General features: G+C 45.8%; 1 protein-coding gene across 2 annotated transcripts in view; it reads left to right on the top strand.

The window, feature by feature from the left end:
• Positions 1–638: 638 nt before the first annotated feature.
• Positions 639–16,892, top strand: part of STARD7 (StAR related lipid transfer domain containing 7) — a 36,454-nt gene continuing 20,200 nt past the window's right edge. Inside the window, exons 1-3 of one of the 2 annotated variants that reach the window (XM_030551845.1) lie at positions 639–1,141; positions 10,537–10,739; positions 11,116–11,165. In XM_030551845.1, coding sequence (XP_030407705.1) covers positions 747–1,141; positions 10,537–10,739; positions 11,116–11,165 — 648 coding nt within the window. In that variant the 5' untranslated portion in view covers positions 639–746. The remainder of the gene's footprint in view (positions 1,142–10,536; positions 10,740–11,115; positions 11,166–16,892) is intronic. The other variant, XM_030551844.1, reaches the window with a different exon arrangement.

Raw genomic sequence — 16,892 nt, forward strand, 5'->3', positions numbered from 1 at the left:
TGCTGGTGGAGTCTCTCAAGGGACAGACTAGAGCCTTGTAGGAGGAGATGGCTCAGCTGCAAAGCACCCAGGACCATGAGGAGTTCAGTGACAGGCTGCACATGGAGACATCTGGGCTTGAAGCGAGCCAGCGAGAGCGGAGGGAGACCCCCCAGCTGCTCAGGCAGGGGACTGGCTGCTGCCCACCTGGGACAGTGGTTTTGGAGACGCTCTTCAGAGGGAATGGCGGCCTGCTGGCCTGGCCATGTGCTGCCTGCCTGGAACCCACACGGGCACTCACCAGAGTGCCCGGCTCAGACCCCCAGCGCGCGGGGACAGAGGGTGCCGGGGCCGCGCGCACAAGCGGTGGTGCTGCAGGGCGGGGCCCGTGGAGACCCCTCCCCCCCGGCTCGCTCCCCGCCGCAGGCAGCTCCCTGGCCAGCCCACGAGCTGCTGCGCAGGACCCCTGCGTCTCCAACGCGTCCGCACTGGCTCACAACGCGGGGCGGTGCCCTCTAGTCTGTTGGGCGGGGTCTGCGCGTGCGCCATAGACAGACGGCGCCGCGCACCAATGGGCGACCGGGGCCGGCCGGTGAGAGGCCAATGGGGCTGGCGGGCAGGTCCACGTGGGAGAGGTCGGAGGCGCGCGGTAGCAGTTAACTTCTCTGTAGGCGGCTGGGCTGGGCCTGAGGCGGCGGCCGGACGTGGAGGCCGCGCGGTAACGGGCTCTGCTCTCTCGCGCTAGGAGGCCGCGCGGCTCGGGCGGGATGTTCCACCCGCTGCAGCGGAGGCCGCCCGCCAGCATCTATTCCTACTGCGCCCGCTGGGAGGGCCGCCCGGGGCCCGCGCCCGCCCTGTGGAGCCGCTTCCAGTGGCTGCTGGGCTGGTTCCAGAGGGAGCCCGGGAAATGCCCCGGCCCGAAGAGCCTCCTGTCCCTGCTGGCCAGTCAGTGCAGCTACGTGACCGGCCAGCGGGTGCGGCGGGCTCAGCAGATCGGGCAGCTCTACGGGAACATCTACTCGGAGCGGGCGCGCTGGAGCCTCTTCAGCGGCCTGTGGCGCAGGTTCCAGGCCCGGCACGCCAGCGCCTGCAAGCTGATGGCCGCCCTCACCGGGGTCTTCCTGTGGGAAGAGGAGCGGATCAAAGAGGAGGAGTTGCAAAGGTGGGTCTTTCTGGGGTCCCCCCCCCAGGGCACTAGCAGCCCCTGGTCCCGGGGGTGGGGTTACCGGGATTAGAAAGAGGAACCTGTGATCTCATGTTCCTTAGAATAAGTATCAATAGGAGTCCTGCGTTAAGGCAGTCTCCCCCTCCCCCCATGCAGAGGCCTTTCAGGGGCTACATCAACTGATCTAGAGATTTGCCTTTGACACTAAAAGTGCTAGCGAAGTCTGTGCAAACTGAAATGTCAGACAATGACTTGTTTATACTGCTCTGTATGCTCTACACTGAAACGTAATTACAATATTTATACTCAGTTGCTTTATTTTATAATTATAATAAAAATAAGACTACATTTTTAGTAATAGTGTGCTGTGACACTTCTGTATTTTTTGTCTGATTTTGTAAGCAAGTAGGTTTTAAGTGAGGTTGACTTGGGGGTACACAAGACAAATCAGACTCCTGAAAGGGGGACAGTTGCCTGGAAAGATTGAGAGCCACTGCCTTCATCCACTGGAAAATCAAGACCATAATTCTGGAATGAATGGGTGAGATGACTGGCTAGGGCCTTTCCATCTCTAGCCTCTGATCCAAAATATATCCATTCTTTAATAACGAGAGTAGGAGCAGTTCATATTTTAAATATCTGATTAATGGTTTTGTGATTGATTGGGCCTCAGAAACATGGCTGGGGGGTGATATGTCATATACTTTAGCTTGAAACTGCCTGTAGAATGAAGGGTTTGAGGGAGGTACAGAGATTGCAGGCCATTCCTGTCTTGGTGCCATCTTATCCAGATGTTTAAACTTGTTTGCATTTTTTCTTAGAGGTTAAACACTTTATATTAAGCAATCTATGAAATCATAAACTCTTAGAAGTGAAATAAGTCTTGCATTTGCACCCGTCTTTGCTACTTTGTCTATTAAAGGTTAAACAAAACCCTTCATGGTTTTGTATATATTTAAAATACCAAGACTGTCTGTTTTTTCTATTTTTTTTGAGGGGCTCAAGTGTGTATCCTGAATTCTCTTGGGACCCATGTTGTAAACAGGTAGGCAAGTGGGGCCTGATCCAGTGCCCAGTGAAGTACTAGGAATTTTTCTGTTGACTTACATGGGTGTTGGATCATGCTTACCATCAAGGCTACTCATGGGACTGTACAGTAGTTATTAAGATTCATTCTTTTGTATCAGAAAGCTCATGAAACTTTGTGTGTGTGGGGAAAAAAATGCAGTTATATTTAAAATGTTAGTTTATGGAAGTCCCTAAAGCTGTATTGGTGAGACCAGCTACCAGTCATTTTCTTCAGTTTTGTGGTATTAATAACACATTATGGTTGATGCTTTTCTTCTGTCTTGTCAGTTGAATTGTTATCTCCTTTTTTTTTTTTTTTTATTTAGATGGATATCCTGTTGGCTCATTAAAACTCTGATAGTGAGCTTTTCTACTTTTTATTTCATACCTATTTTCCTTATTTTAATATCTTAGTATTTAGTTTAATGTTGATGATTGTTGAAGGGGCTTTTCACTTCATTAGTAGTTAGTTTAAAAAACATGGTTTGTTTTTTAATCAGGGTTGGTAGCAGGGAATAAACTGCTCCAGAAAACTTCAGAAAGTTCCACCACATTTCTAAGTAGTTATGTTTTTTTCCCTTATCTATAGAACTGACTTGATTTAGTTTTTCTAGTACTGAAATTTCCCACCAGAGTGGATAAAAATCCATTATTTTGTTAAAAAAAAATAGGCTTTTATTTTGTTTAAATTGTTTATTTAAAAAAAATAACCTGTTGAAAATAACATTTTTGTATTACATTCAGATAAGGCCTAAATTTACTATAATTTCTTAACATTTTAAATAAAAAAATAAATATGTTGAGTCCATGAGCCTCTATCAAAAACTTTGAGTTAAAGACTACTTTTCTATATAAAGACAGATGTGTTTTCCCCCTGATTCTAACTTTTGAGGTCACGCTGTATAAATGTGGCACAGTAGGTCAGCCTAAGTAGTTTAGGAGACTTGGCTCCAGTGACTTTCACTTAGGCATATTTGAAAAATTTCTCAGGCTGACCTAAAATCAGTTTAATTCACTAACTACAGTTTATCCTTCTGTTTAATGTTTTTTTTGTTGATGTGAAACATGTTTTCGATAATAAACTTCTCATCAAAACATTAAATTTTATTTTAAATAAAATAACTTTAATCTGCTGCTGTTGGCCTATAGGTTTTTTTATAATCTGGGGGATCATGAGAAATTTGATTCCACAAGTTTGATACTGTGTTATCCAGTACATCAAGTTTTTAATGTGACTAACTTGGTATAACAATGCTTAATGTTTGGTTAAGCCAAGCCTCCCTTTTACCATGCCCCCCCTTTGTAAAGTAGATTGCTTAAACCTTGAGTTTATTTCCCCAAATGAATTGGTTTATCATGGATTGCCATTGATCCAAGAGGCTTCCTAGAACTAAAATGGGGGGAGTGTTTGGAAAAATAAATTAATTTGGAGTCATATCTCCTTTTTAACTCTATAGATTGAGTTGAATATGTTGTTCAAAGGTATTTGCGTTTTAAAAAAACAAACAAACCTGAATTTCTCTCTTTCATGGCTCAGTTGCCTGAGGTCTGTGATGTCTACCTCATCAACAACTAGTAAAAACCTATGACAAGACCTGAATTTTTAAGCATAGAAAGAAATGGAAGTTTTTTTTCACATCATAAAGAAATGCCAAACAATGGAGTAGTGGGTGGGGAAAAAACCCTTTTTCGGGGTTCCTTTTGCGGGCTACCTTTAAAGCCAATTTCTAGTACTGTAAAAATTACTAATGGCTCTGCCCTTTCTTGTGAGGGGAGTGATTCTTCAATAAAATCAGCTGCATACAGACTTCCTTGCTCAGTGTTTGTTTCACTTAATTTTAACTGGGAATTGTAGGAGCTTTAAAAAGCAGATTTAAAAAAACTAGTTTATTTAACTGTATGGTATCTACTTCTGAAATGCTGTTCAACCACCAGCACACACGCAGCTGGGATTTTTTCATCTGAGACCTCAAAGCACTTGACAATGGTGTGAATGTGTCATTCCCATTTTACAGATTGAGGTCAAATAGGAAGGCTGACAAAATCAGGAGAGAACCTGGGAATCAGGGTGCATTGACTTAAATCAAATGTGATTAAAATCATGGTTCAGCAAGAAGAAAACCTGGATTAAAATAATCAGTTTTAATCTTCTTTTGCATTTGTAAATCTTAATTATTTTCCTAAAGAGAGAGAGATTCTCATTGGCTGGTAATCATTAAAACATGTTGTTTTGCAACATAATATAGTCTTCAGTAACCAGTTTATTAAACTAAGGACTATTATCTGTAGTAAATTAAATGAAAGAATTGTGTCTGGGCCCACGTCCAGACTACCCCGCCGTATCGGCGGGTTAAAATCGATTGCTCGGGGATCGATATATCGCGTCTAGCAGCGCTTTGAAATTCCAAATGTAGCCATACCATCAGAAAGCCAGGGAGAACGGTGCACATGCTGAGCCTCAGCCAACCACTGTTGAAGCTTTCTGACTGGCTCTGCGCCCTGGGCTCAGCCAATCGAAAACAAGCATCAGTAAGCTACCCTGCTGCCTTGAAGCCAATCAGAAGTGATCCCTTCCATCTCAATACCAGTATAACTAAACCAGGAGGTGATTTCAAGCAAACTATGCAAATCGAGCACCAAGTGTCGTAAGGGCACAATGGGCAGTAAAATTGAAAGGCGTCCGATGTAAGTTGGGCATCGTAAGTCCATGGACTCCTTATATTTGGGAGCTTCCGCTGCTGAGCCTTCAGATACTTGAAGCATCAAGTGTTGAAACCTGACTAGCCCCAAGTTAGCTGCCCATCAGGTCATGTGGGATGTACTGTAAGAAATACAATATGCTGGAGATGAGTGCTTCACTAATGGTACTATCTATGGAGTGATAGATGAAAAGTGTCTGCAAAAATTGTCCAGAGAGTTTGTCTCCTTCCGCCCCCCCCCACCTCCAGGGAACCAGAAATTCCCAACCATGAAATGCAGAACTCCTGGAATCTTGTTTGAAAGCTCCTAAGATTTACACGTCTGCTGTACTCGTGGGTTTATTTTTAGGTTGTAAATGCTGCAACAGGGACTGTCTCATTCTGCGTCCAGTTTGCTGGGCACCTTAGCAATGCAGCCAGAGCATTTATTTGCCAGCCAAAAATTACTTTAGCACAGGTTCAATATAGGGGAATGTAGGCTGCTGCCTCACATTGGTAATTTGTGCACTTTTATTGACCTTTGCAGGTTGCTACAAGGCAATCGGGGAGGGAGGGGCCTGGTTTGAGAACCTTTTAAACTAATTCTGCCAAGCTGCTTTTGTGAACGCTTTATCTGTTCCAGGTGCCTGCTGAAGTCTGGTGCCAAGGTCAGAAGTGACTTACATGATTATAGAAATACAAACTGCAGCCAGGCTTTTCCCGTCCCTCCAAAATAAAAAACAAATGAAAAGGGAATTTTTAAGGCAACTTAGTCTCCCTGCTGTCCTGGCTAAACTTTGTTCTGGGTAACTACATCCTGCCTACCTACAACTCTCCCTTCAATTGAATAAGATTCATCGATTCCAAGCCAGAAGGGATCATTATGATCATCTAGTCCAGGGATCAGCAACATTTCAGAAGTGGAGTGCCGAATCTTCACTTATTCACTTTAATTTAAGGTTTCGCGTGCCGGTAATACGTGTTAACATTTTTAGAATGTCTTTCTATAAGTCTATAATATAACTAAACTATTGTTGTATGTAAAGTAAATAAGGCTCTTAAAATGTTTAAGAAGCTTCATTTAAAATTATATTAAAATGCAGAGCCCCCCAGACCGGTGGCCAGTCTGAGTGCCACTGAAAATCGGCTCATGTGCCGCAGGTTGCCTACCCCTGATCTAGTCTGACCTCCTGTATAACACAGGCCAGAGAGCTTCCCTGAGTTAATTCCTAGAGCAGATCTCTCAGAAAAACATCCTGTCTCGATTTAAAAGCTGTCAGACTGAATATCTGCCGTGACTCTTGGTGAATTGTTCCACTGGTTAATTACCTTCACTATTTAAAATGTACACCTTATTTCTAGTCTGAATTTGTCTAGCTTCAAGTTCCAGCCATTGGAGTATTGTTCTACCTTTCTCTGTTAGACTGGAGAGCCCATGATCAAATATTCATTCCTCATCTAGATACTTAGACTAATCATATCACTGCTTAACCTTCTCTTTGTTAAGCTGAACAGACTTTAAGAGCTCAGTATATCACTTGTAAGGCACGCTTTCTAATCCTTTAGTCATTCTTGTGGCCCTTCTCTCCTGTTTGTCAACATCCTTGAACCAGAACTGGACACAGTATTCCAACAGCAGTCATACCAGTGCCAAATGCAGAGGTGGAATAACCTGTCTACTTCTACTCAAGAGTCCCCTCTTTGTTGATTGCATTAGCTCTTCTGGCCACCGCATAAGATTGGAAGCTCACATTCAGCCGATTATCCACCGTGACCCCCAAATATTTTGCAAGTCATTGCTTCTCAGGGTAGTCCCCCATCCTGTAAGTGTGGCCTAAGGTTTTTGTTCCTAGATGTATAGATTGACATTTAGCCATATTAAAATGCATATGGTTTGCTTGCATCCAGTTTACCAAGCAACGCTGAAACAGTGACCTGTCATCTTCATTACTTACCTCTCCCCTAAATTAGCTGCCAATTTTGTCACTGATAGTTTTGTTTTCTTCCAGATCATTGATAAAAATTTAGTTAAACCATACAGGAACTGATACCTGCAAGACTCTACTGGAAATATATCCTTTTGAAGACAGTTCCCCATTTAGATTCATTTTGAGACTTATCAGTTAGGCAGTTTTTAATCCATTTAATTTGTGTCAATTTAATTTTATATCATTCAAGCTTTTTAATCAGTGTCACATAGAACCAAGTCAAATGCCTTACAGAAGGTACATCAACACTAACTTTTTTCAGCCAGTCTCATCAAAAAAGATATCAAGTTAGTTTGATGTGATCTTTTATATAAACTCATGTTGATTGGCTTTAATTATGTTTCCTATCTTTAATGCTTTAATCGTGGGTTGACTCCTTTGTCAAAACTGTTACATAGTGTCTGCTCTGCTTAGGTACTTGTATCGCACCAATCATTGGGGGAGTCTGAGCATTTTCCAGAGGTACATACATTCATGTGTCTGGCCTCTGTTGCACATGGTGCCTTTTCCATTCCTCTCCTCTCCCCAAGGGGAAAATGGAGGGTTGCACAATGCTTTTATTAGTCAAAGCAAGCAGTGGGAAGTGAGGCTTGCAATAGTTTTTAAATCAAGTGGCAGTGAGTTCCATAGTCCTGCACTGGTCTTTGAGATTACAAGGAGAGAGGCAGTCTCCTGCACAATGTGCAGGACTACTATGCCATGGGAGGGAGAGGATGACCATGGTCATGATCTCATTATGACTATCCCATTCCTAAACTATTATGGCCTTTGAAGATAAGGACCAAAATCCTGAACCAGGTGGGATAGTCAGATCATTGGGGGAGTGTAGAGTATGCAGGACAGATTTGATGTCACTATGTGATGTTAAAGCCCAGAGCTGGCTGCCAGTTGATGTTGGAGTGAGGAGTGGTGTAGGGCTGCACCACAGCGGGCAGGGTAATTGCCTTAGCAGCAGCCCTGCTACAATCGACTGAGGGAGTCCCCAGGATTGACCAGTTGCTTGTGACCAATGGGTTGGTGACCACTTCTTTAGAAGAAGGTGCAAGGAACCCTAGGCCTTGTTTTCTTTAGGGCTTTTTGCAAACACTTCACCCTGATGCGCTAGCACTAGTAGCAGCAGTGCAAGTGTTGGCATTGATAGGGCTCACATCACCTCCGGTTTAGAGCTATGGTGATCATAGTTAAGGAGTGAGAATGGTTCACTTGTAGGAAGTGACTGGATTAGTCCCAGAGCCCATAAACTACTGGCATGGCAGCCGCAGCCAGAATGACTCTTAGTATACTTGAAGGAAATGGCAAGGTTGCTGCACAGTAAAGTCAATGGATCTTTGGAAGTGTTACTGTACCACTGCAGTAGTATGAATGTACCAAAATTAAACACTTATCTGCTAGAGTTACACTAACGCGTCTGTAGTAGTTGGCTACCAAAGATGCTGCCATCAGGGAAGCACCATGCCCCTACTGCTGGCTCCAATAAGATATCTTGCAGGGGCCAGCCTGGGCAGCTTTCTAAGGGCTTTCTGCATAATGAATACATGAGGAGACTTAGGGGAAGTCTACAGTGCAAAATTATGTCAACCTAAGTACGTTGACATACAGCCACTGTAATAATTAAAATCACTCTTGCATGTCTACATTATGCTTTTTGTGTCGGCGGTGCACCTCCTCGCTAGCAGTGCTTGTATCGATGCAAAGAGCAGTGCATTTTGGGTAGCTATCCCACTGTGCAACTTGCCAGCATCTAGCGCAGGGTGTTCTGGGAAGGCTTTGCAATGCCTCATGGAGGCAGACAAATCATGTAGGGTTGATTGAAACCATTTTCCCAATGTCCCTTGAGGCAATTTTCTCCCTCCCTAATTTTATCTGCATCCTATAATGTTCTGCAACTCTTTTCAAAAGCCCCACGTGTCTGCCATATCTGTGAGGAGCATGAATCTGACACAGCTTTGCACTGCTGTGATGAGTGTTCCAAGCACAATATGCCTGTTCCTGCAGTATTTGCAGAGCTGCCAGAGACGTCACGGGGAACAAGATGATGCCTCGGAGGTCAGATTTCTGTGAGACATAAGATACAATTCAAGGTTATTGTTAGCATTCATGGAGCAACCACAGATGGAGTGTCAGTTATGGGCCTGAGAAACAAGCACTGACTGACTGGGATTGCATCATTGTGCAGGTATGGGATGACAAAGAGTGGCTGCAGGACTTCTGGATGCACAAGGCCACATTCCTGGAAGTGTGTGAGAAGCTTGCCACAGCTCTCCAGCGTAGTGACTCCAAAATGAAAGCTGCACTGGCAATGGAGAAACAAGTGACATTGCTGTGTGGAAGCTTGCAATGACCGATTGCTAGCAATCGGTCAAGAATCAATTTGCTATTGGGAAATAGACCATGAGGGTTACTGTGATGCAAGTATGCAAGGCCATTAATCACATCCTGCTATGAAGGACTGTGATTCTGGGCAGTGTGCAGGATATAGTGGACTGTATTACAGCAATGGGTTCCCAAATTCGGGGAAGGGAGGCAATAGATGGAATGCATAGCCCTATTTTTGGCACCAGACCACCTTGCCACAGAGTACACCAACAGAAAGGGCTACTTTTCTAAGGTATTGCAAGCTTAATGGATCACTAGGGACATTTTACCAATATCACCATGGGCTGGTCAGGGAAGGTGCATGACGGATGGTTTAAGAACACAGATCTGTTCAGAAAGCTGCAAGCAGGGACTTTTTCGAGATAAGAAGATTACTGCTGGGGATGTTGAAATGCCATTAGTAATCCTGGGAGACCCAGACTACCTCTTACTCCTGTGGCTCATCAAACCATCCATCTCAACAGCAGCAAGGGGTATTTCAGCTACAGGCTCAGCAGGTGGAGAGTGATAGTTGAATGTGCCTTTGCTGTTTGAAAGGCAGCTGGCAATGCCTAGGGGTGTGTGGATGGGGCAGGAGTCCTGGTGGGGAGTGGTGGATAGGGGGTGGGGGCTGGGCCATACCTGGCTGTTTGAGGAGGCACAGCTGCCCCTAACTGGCCCTCCATACAATTTCCAAAACCCGATGCAGCCCTCAGGCCAAATCATTTCCCCCTGCTCCCTGGCATAGAGAATAATAGGAAATACTTCTTGCTGAGTCTCTTTCTCGAGGGGAAAGTATTTCTGATCTCATGGAAAGCTTCAGTCCATCTGTACAAAGACCAGGCTCCTTTGCAGTTGCCTCCCCCACCACAGGCAGTTTGGCTTCCTAAGGAGCAGCACTGGCATTAATGGCTGCCCCACTGTGCCCCCTTTTCCCTTCTCTTCTCCCCAAGAAAAGGTCTTTGCAATCTGCATCAATACTTTCACTTGGAATCCTGCCAAACCTAGCGGGCAGCATGAAGAGCCCTTACCAGAGAGAGGGAAAGAGTATACAGTAGTGCTGCTGTCCCGTTCCCAGCCTGGCTTCTGAGTTTTGTTTCCTTGGCCAGGGAGTGTGGGGCCCATTGCTGGCACCTTTGGGGAATCCTATTGTAACATGGCTGCTGCTGGGATAAATGAAACCAGAGAATGCTTTTCTGACCTAATAGGCTGCGTATGTAGCAGAATACTAGGTGGTCCTGGCCTCTTCTGTAGCAGGGCCTTGGCACTGACTAGGACAGTCTTTCCTCTGTTCCCACCCCAGGTCTGCAGAGGAGATGAAGCACATGGAGGAAGTCTCCAGGCTGTTCCATGGCAGCGGGGGAGAGCACCAGAAGCTGGGTCCCAAAACCCATGTGGATATAACAGCCACTCGCGAGGAGCATCCCTGGGAGATGGTGATGGACAAGAAACACTTCAAGCTGTGGAGGCGTCCAATAGAAGGGACCCACCTGTATCAGTACAGAGGTAATTCCTCCATTCCCCCTTGCCTAACCATGTGTGTTGTCAGGCATGGTATGATGCCTGTGTGGTGTGCCTGGCTCTTAAATGCTGAGCAAAAATTCAGTGTGACCTGTTCTAAAACCTACTTCCTTCTTCCTCTCCTGACATCACGCTGCTCCCTCTCCCAGCTTTTCACTGGAATCCCTATCCTCCCCCATATTGTCCCTCTCCTCCCCCATATTGTCCCTCTCCAGTCACAGCCTCTCCTCTCCTCTGTAGTGTGATTCCAGCCCTGACAGCAGCTTCTGGAAAAGACCTTTCCCAGGTGATCCCATTGAACTGAGATACTATCTGGCTTATACCTGTGGTCTCAAGACTCTTTTGTTTCCCTTTACTGCAGTCTTTGGGACATACACAGATGTGACTCCCAGGCAGTTCTTCAATGTGCAGGTGAGTGTTTCTGGGCCTTTATCTCTAATTCCAGGATGCATGATGTGGTGGAAGTAAAATAAAGCTGTCTACCCACAGCACTTAACAGAACATCCACAGGAGGGGCAGAGAAGTGGCAGCCACTGCATGCAGGTCCCAGGGCTTGCTTTGTTGTGATGCCCGCAGAGGGATGATTTGCTCTGTATTAACAATCCAACTGTAGTTCACCTGACAGTGGACCTCTTTGGCTTTGTATATGTATACAGCTTCTGCTTACCTCCTGTTAGCTTTATACCTTGTCTGGCTGGTAATCTCTTTAGGCTCCATCATTAAGTAAATCCCTCATATGAACCTCATGCTCCCTCCCCGCACTTATTACCTGGTACATCTCTGCCTCGATATAACACAACCTGATGTAACATGAATTCGGATATAATGCAGTAAAGCAGTGCTCCAGGCGGGGGTGGGCTGTGCACTCCGGTGGATCAAAGCCAGTTTGATATAATGCAGCTTCACCTATAACACAGTAAGATTTTTTTGGCTCCTGAGGACAGCGTTATATCGAGGTAGAGGTGTATGTCTTCTCTCGTGAATCAAAAATACTTGGCAAGATAGAGTTGCTTAAACTAGTTGAGACTCTATTTTCCTCCATGGTAGCCATCCTGGTCCAGCAGTTAGGGCATGGCATTTGGATTCAGGAGACATGAATTCTGGATAAAGATACTTTTCCATATAATGCATAATTAGACTGTGAAACCTGCTGCCATAGGATGTTGAGGCCAGAAACTCAGCAAGATTCGAAAAAGGGATTGGACATTTTATATGGCTAGCAAGACTATCCAGAGTTGCAATTGTTAACGCTGCCAAACCTGTCCTTAAACCCACAATGCTCTCATATCCCACCTCACTGCTGGCACAACCTAGTATTAGAGAAACAAGGTGAGAGAAGTAATATCTTTTATTGGACCAACTTCTGTTGGTGAAACAGAGAGAAGCTTTTGATCTGCACAGAGCTGCTCTTTAGGTCTGGGAAAGGTGCCGAGGGCAAGTGTACACTACAAAGTTAAATTGACCCGAGATTACATTGACTTACAGCCACCACAGTAATTAAACTACTTTTGCATGTCCACACTACGCTCCTTGTGTCAGCAGTTTGCATCTTCACCAGGAGCGCTTGCACTGATTGAACTATCAGTGTGGGGCATTGTGGAATAACGCCTGAAAGGCAGCAACAATCGATGCAAGCAACTCTTGGTCTACACTGGCACTGCATCGACTGAAGCCATGTCCACACTTACAGGCTTTCAGTGGCACAGCTGTAAGGGCACTCACATAGCTGCATTATGCCAATGGGAGAGATCTCTCCCGTCAACGTAATAAAAGCAGCTCAGTGAATGGCGGTAACTGTGTCAGCGGGAGAGCGCCCAGAGGAGCTGTGAAATTGACAAGCCAGCCAACAGCTGACATATGGAACGCAGTGTCTACACAGACACTGTCACCCTCACCCTAACTACATTGACATAAGCCCCATGCCTCTCTCGTGGAGGTGCAGTTATGTCAGTGTAGTAGGGCTCTTACCTCAGTGGGAGCAAGGCTGTAGTGTAGGCATGGACATAGGTCCAGATAAGCTGCCTTAGGCCTTGTCTGCTTTTTGCCAACAAATTGTGTAGCTTTTGTTGACAAAACACTGGCGGTGTACACACTACAGTGCTACTTTTGCTGACAAAACCCATCTGTTTGTCAACAAAATAAAAACCATCTTGACAAGAGGCGCAGAGCTTTTTGCGGCAAAGTTTTAATGACGGCATCAGTGTAGACATCACATTTTGGTTTTGTTTGCTGTAAATGGCCTCCAGGAGGTGTCCCACAATACCCATCCTGACCTCTCTGGTCAGTAATTCGAACTCTGCTGCCGTGCAGCCAGGTACACAAACATTCCCCTTTAAAGGCCCAGGAATTTTTGAAATTCTACCTCCTGTCTGCCCAGTGTGGAGAGCTCACTTCGCATCTTCCCAGCTGATCAAGCAAGTAGCAAACGCTCTCACACTTAGACCATAGCAGAGCTGTTGGATCTGCTGTGTATATAGGGAGAGGAGACTGTCCTGTCCTAGCTGCAGTCCAGCCGTAGGAACTTGAATACCTACGAGGAGATTTCTTGTGACGTGTGTGATAAGGGCTATGATCAGGACACTGCAGTGCAGAGCGAAGGTAAAGAAGCTGAGGCAGGCATACAAGAAGGCAAGGGAGGCTCCAGTGCTGTGCCGAAGACCTGCTGCTCATCCTTGACTGCAACCCCACCGCCAGTAGTCCCCTGGGTACCTTGGCAGGGCTGGAGGCAGCAGACAGTGGACCTAACCCCAAGGACGAAGTCATGGATGAGGAGGTGGAGTTGTAGGACGATGTGGAGCCCACAGCTGTTTGTCAGGTGGTGTGGCAAGTCAGGAACTCTTCTCCATTCTGGAAGTGTCTAGCCAGCCCCAGCAGTCCCTTTCCAGCGAGTAAGAAGGAGAGGAGACCCCTGGTAAGTAATCTTTTTGAGTTGATGCTGCTTGGTTATATGATGTGCAGCTGCCCTTTGCTTTGTATACTGGAGAAGTGGGTGAAGGGATGGAAATGTACGAGACTAGTTGAGTTTGAGCGTGCTCCAAATTACCCTGCGCAGCTAAGCAGTGTGGTGGAACAGTGTGATGTACACTGAGATTTCACAGGAATCCTCCAGAGAGATCTCTAAGAAACTTCCTTGGAGGTACTCTCCAATCCTCTGCTGAAAGTTCCTTGGCAGAGCTCCTTTGTTCCGTCCCCTGTTGTAGGAAAATTTCCCACGCCACTTGGCAGTCACTTGTTCAGGGACCAGAGGCACATGGGTGAGCAGCATAGGGACCAAGTCTGAAGATACACACGTGCAGTAGATGCACCCTAGTGTCCTTGCTTACTCTCAGGAGTGATATCTGCTACAGTGACCCCTGCCTGAGGAAAATGGTGGCAGAATCTACAATATTGTCTCTACTCCCCTGCACTGATCCCCTTAATACGTCACCTACACTCTTTGCTGCAGCTTGGACGCCTCCCACCCACTCGAGCCAAACTCATTGTGTTTGGCAAGGTGCGTGCTTGCTAAGGGTCAGTGAGAAAGTGATTGGTATATTACAGGAGGGGTATTTTACTGTAATGATTCAGCGCTGTGCTTGAACTAACAAGCTTGCTTCTGTGTATTTTTCCTTGTGCTTCTGCAGATGTGGCTTTCAGGAGGAGCACTTCTGGCAGATAAGGAAGCAACCAAAGCGTAGCAAGGAAGGCCTGTTCCGAAAGGTGCTCCAGTCCTCTGAGGCAGAAGGAAGAGAATTCAGGGAATGGCGAAAAATGGAAAGGCAGAAAGTGAGGCGTATGCTCAAAAGGCCCATGAGCAGATAATAAATCATGGAAGAGCAAACAGAGATGCTGAAGTCCCTAATCACACTGCAGTCAGAACAGATGCGTGCTCTCCCCCATGCAGCCAATAGAGAACTGTCTTCCATGTCCTCCCCAAACTCCTCCCATACATTACTTTCAACTTTTCAGAACATCTTGGTATCCTGTTCACTCCACCTCTTAAGACAGCTTCCAAAATGGTAATTGGACTTATGCCCAGTTCTGAGAGCTTACCTTGCCCTTCACTGCTCTCTCCCTTCCCACCAAGCCTTTTGTGTGTGTTAATTGGTGTTCAATAAAAACACACTCTGAAAGATAACCAGTCTTTGTCCCCTACACCTATTGCTTGCAACTGGTAGTAAAACATAGCAAATGATTAAACTCATGCCTTACTGCAAATCCTGCTTAGGAATCATGTCAAGAATTAGGTAAACAAACAAAACTCCGATTAATGAAGCATGGCAGATTGCTGTATAGAAGTACACCTGAGCACCTCCCTGATTTGAATTGCCCCCTGTTGTTTCCCTCTAATAGCCCTTGTATCAGCCTGCTCAAAACCAGCAGCCAGGTGAGCTGCCTCAGCACTCCACCCCAGGCAAACCTTTCACCCTGAGCCTCACAAAGATTATGGAGCAGGCATCTATGACTGTTGGAATGTTTTCCTCACTTAGATCTTACCTGCCATAAAGGCATCACCAGCATGTTTTTAATCTGCCAGATGTACATTCCATGGTCTTGCTGCTCCTATGCAGTCTATGTTGGTGCACTCCTTGCTGCTGTATGGGTTTTTCATGTAAGGCTTCATGAGCTGTGGGAGTGAGGGGTATGCTGGGTCTCCCAGGGTCAGTCTGACCACTTCATCATCCCCCACTGGAATCTTCTGGTCTGGAAACAAAGTCCCTGCTTTCAGCTTTCTGTGCAGGTCAGTGTTCCTTAAGATGCTTGCGTCATGCACCTTCCCAGACCACCCCGCACTGATGTCAATGAAATGCCCATAGTGATCAACAAGAGCCTGCAATACCCTGGAGAAGTTCCCCTTTCTACGAGGTACTCCCTTGCAAGATCATCCAGGGCCAAAATGGGAATATGCATTCCATCTATCACCCTGGCACAGATAGGGGATCCCATTTCTGCAAAACCATTCACTTTGTCATGCACATTTCACGGTCCTTCATAGCAGGATGCAATTAATAGCCTTGCACACTTGCATTAATGCAGTCCACACGGTCTACTTTCCTAATCCAATCTGATTTGCAACCAACTGGATGGAGTTGCCAGCTTCCATACTGCCATCGCCACATGCTTCTCCGAGCAGGCTCCTCTCATTTTGGTGTCCTTGCACTGCAGGGCTGGAACAAGTGCCGCACATAGTTCCAGGAAGATGGCTTTCTGCAGCCACTGCTCATCATTCCAGACCTGCATAATGATGCAATCCCACCACTCAATGCTTGTTTTCCAAGCTCAAAAGCAACAGTCCGCCATGTGCAGCTGCTCTGTGAATGCCAAAAGTAATCTGGTGGTGGTTTCTTTCTGTGGCACGCAGCAGGTCAGGCAACTTTGATTCCTGTTCAGATTAGGAGCTTGTGCTATACTATATGTCCATCCGTGATGTGTTCATAACCACATGACCACTACAGTAGAGAGAGTGTGGGATCCATCCCTTCACACACAGATGGGCGCACAGTAAAAAGGGGATGTTGAAAAATACCGCAAAATACAGTCAGAAGACCATGGAAATACTGGGACACAAAATAATGCATCATGGGACGTTGAGCCCACACCCATGATGAGCTGCGATCCAGTCCACCTTCCCACAAGTCCTCGCTGCAGAAGGTGGTGAGCAGCACAGTGCGATAGCTATCCACAGTGCACTGCTGTCACTGTCAGTGCAAGCACCAAGTGTGGACTTGCTCTGCTGACAGGGTACATAGTATCAACGTGCAATAGTGATGTTTATAGCATTTTTGATCATAGACATAAGTTTTGTCAATAACACTTTGTAGTATAGACAAGGCCTTGGGCTGATGTAAGGCAGCTTACATTAATCTAACTGTAGCAGAGACCAAGGGTTAGTATCACAGCTAAATACAGGGTGGAACAGATTGTTTAGCCTAAGTAGTTAACGCAGATTGTAAGAAACAGGCTACTTCACTTTGAATTGTTAACACCTCTGCGGTCATAGAACAAAAAAAGGGAGGGTTAGTGGATTACAGCTTGTTGTAATAAGCCATAAATCCAATGTGTGTCTTCAGGCTGATTTTTTTTTTTTAATGTCTAGTAAAGTTATGAATTTAAGCTCCCAAGCTCATATTTTGAAGGCATTGTGCAGGTTTTCTTTGA

The sequence above is a fragment of the Gopherus evgoodei genome, chromosome 2, assembly GCF_007399415.2.
Source record: "Gopherus evgoodei ecotype Sinaloan lineage chromosome 2, rGopEvg1_v1.p, whole genome shotgun sequence".
Taxonomy (NCBI): domain Eukaryota; kingdom Metazoa; phylum Chordata; order Testudines; family Testudinidae; genus Gopherus; species Gopherus evgoodei.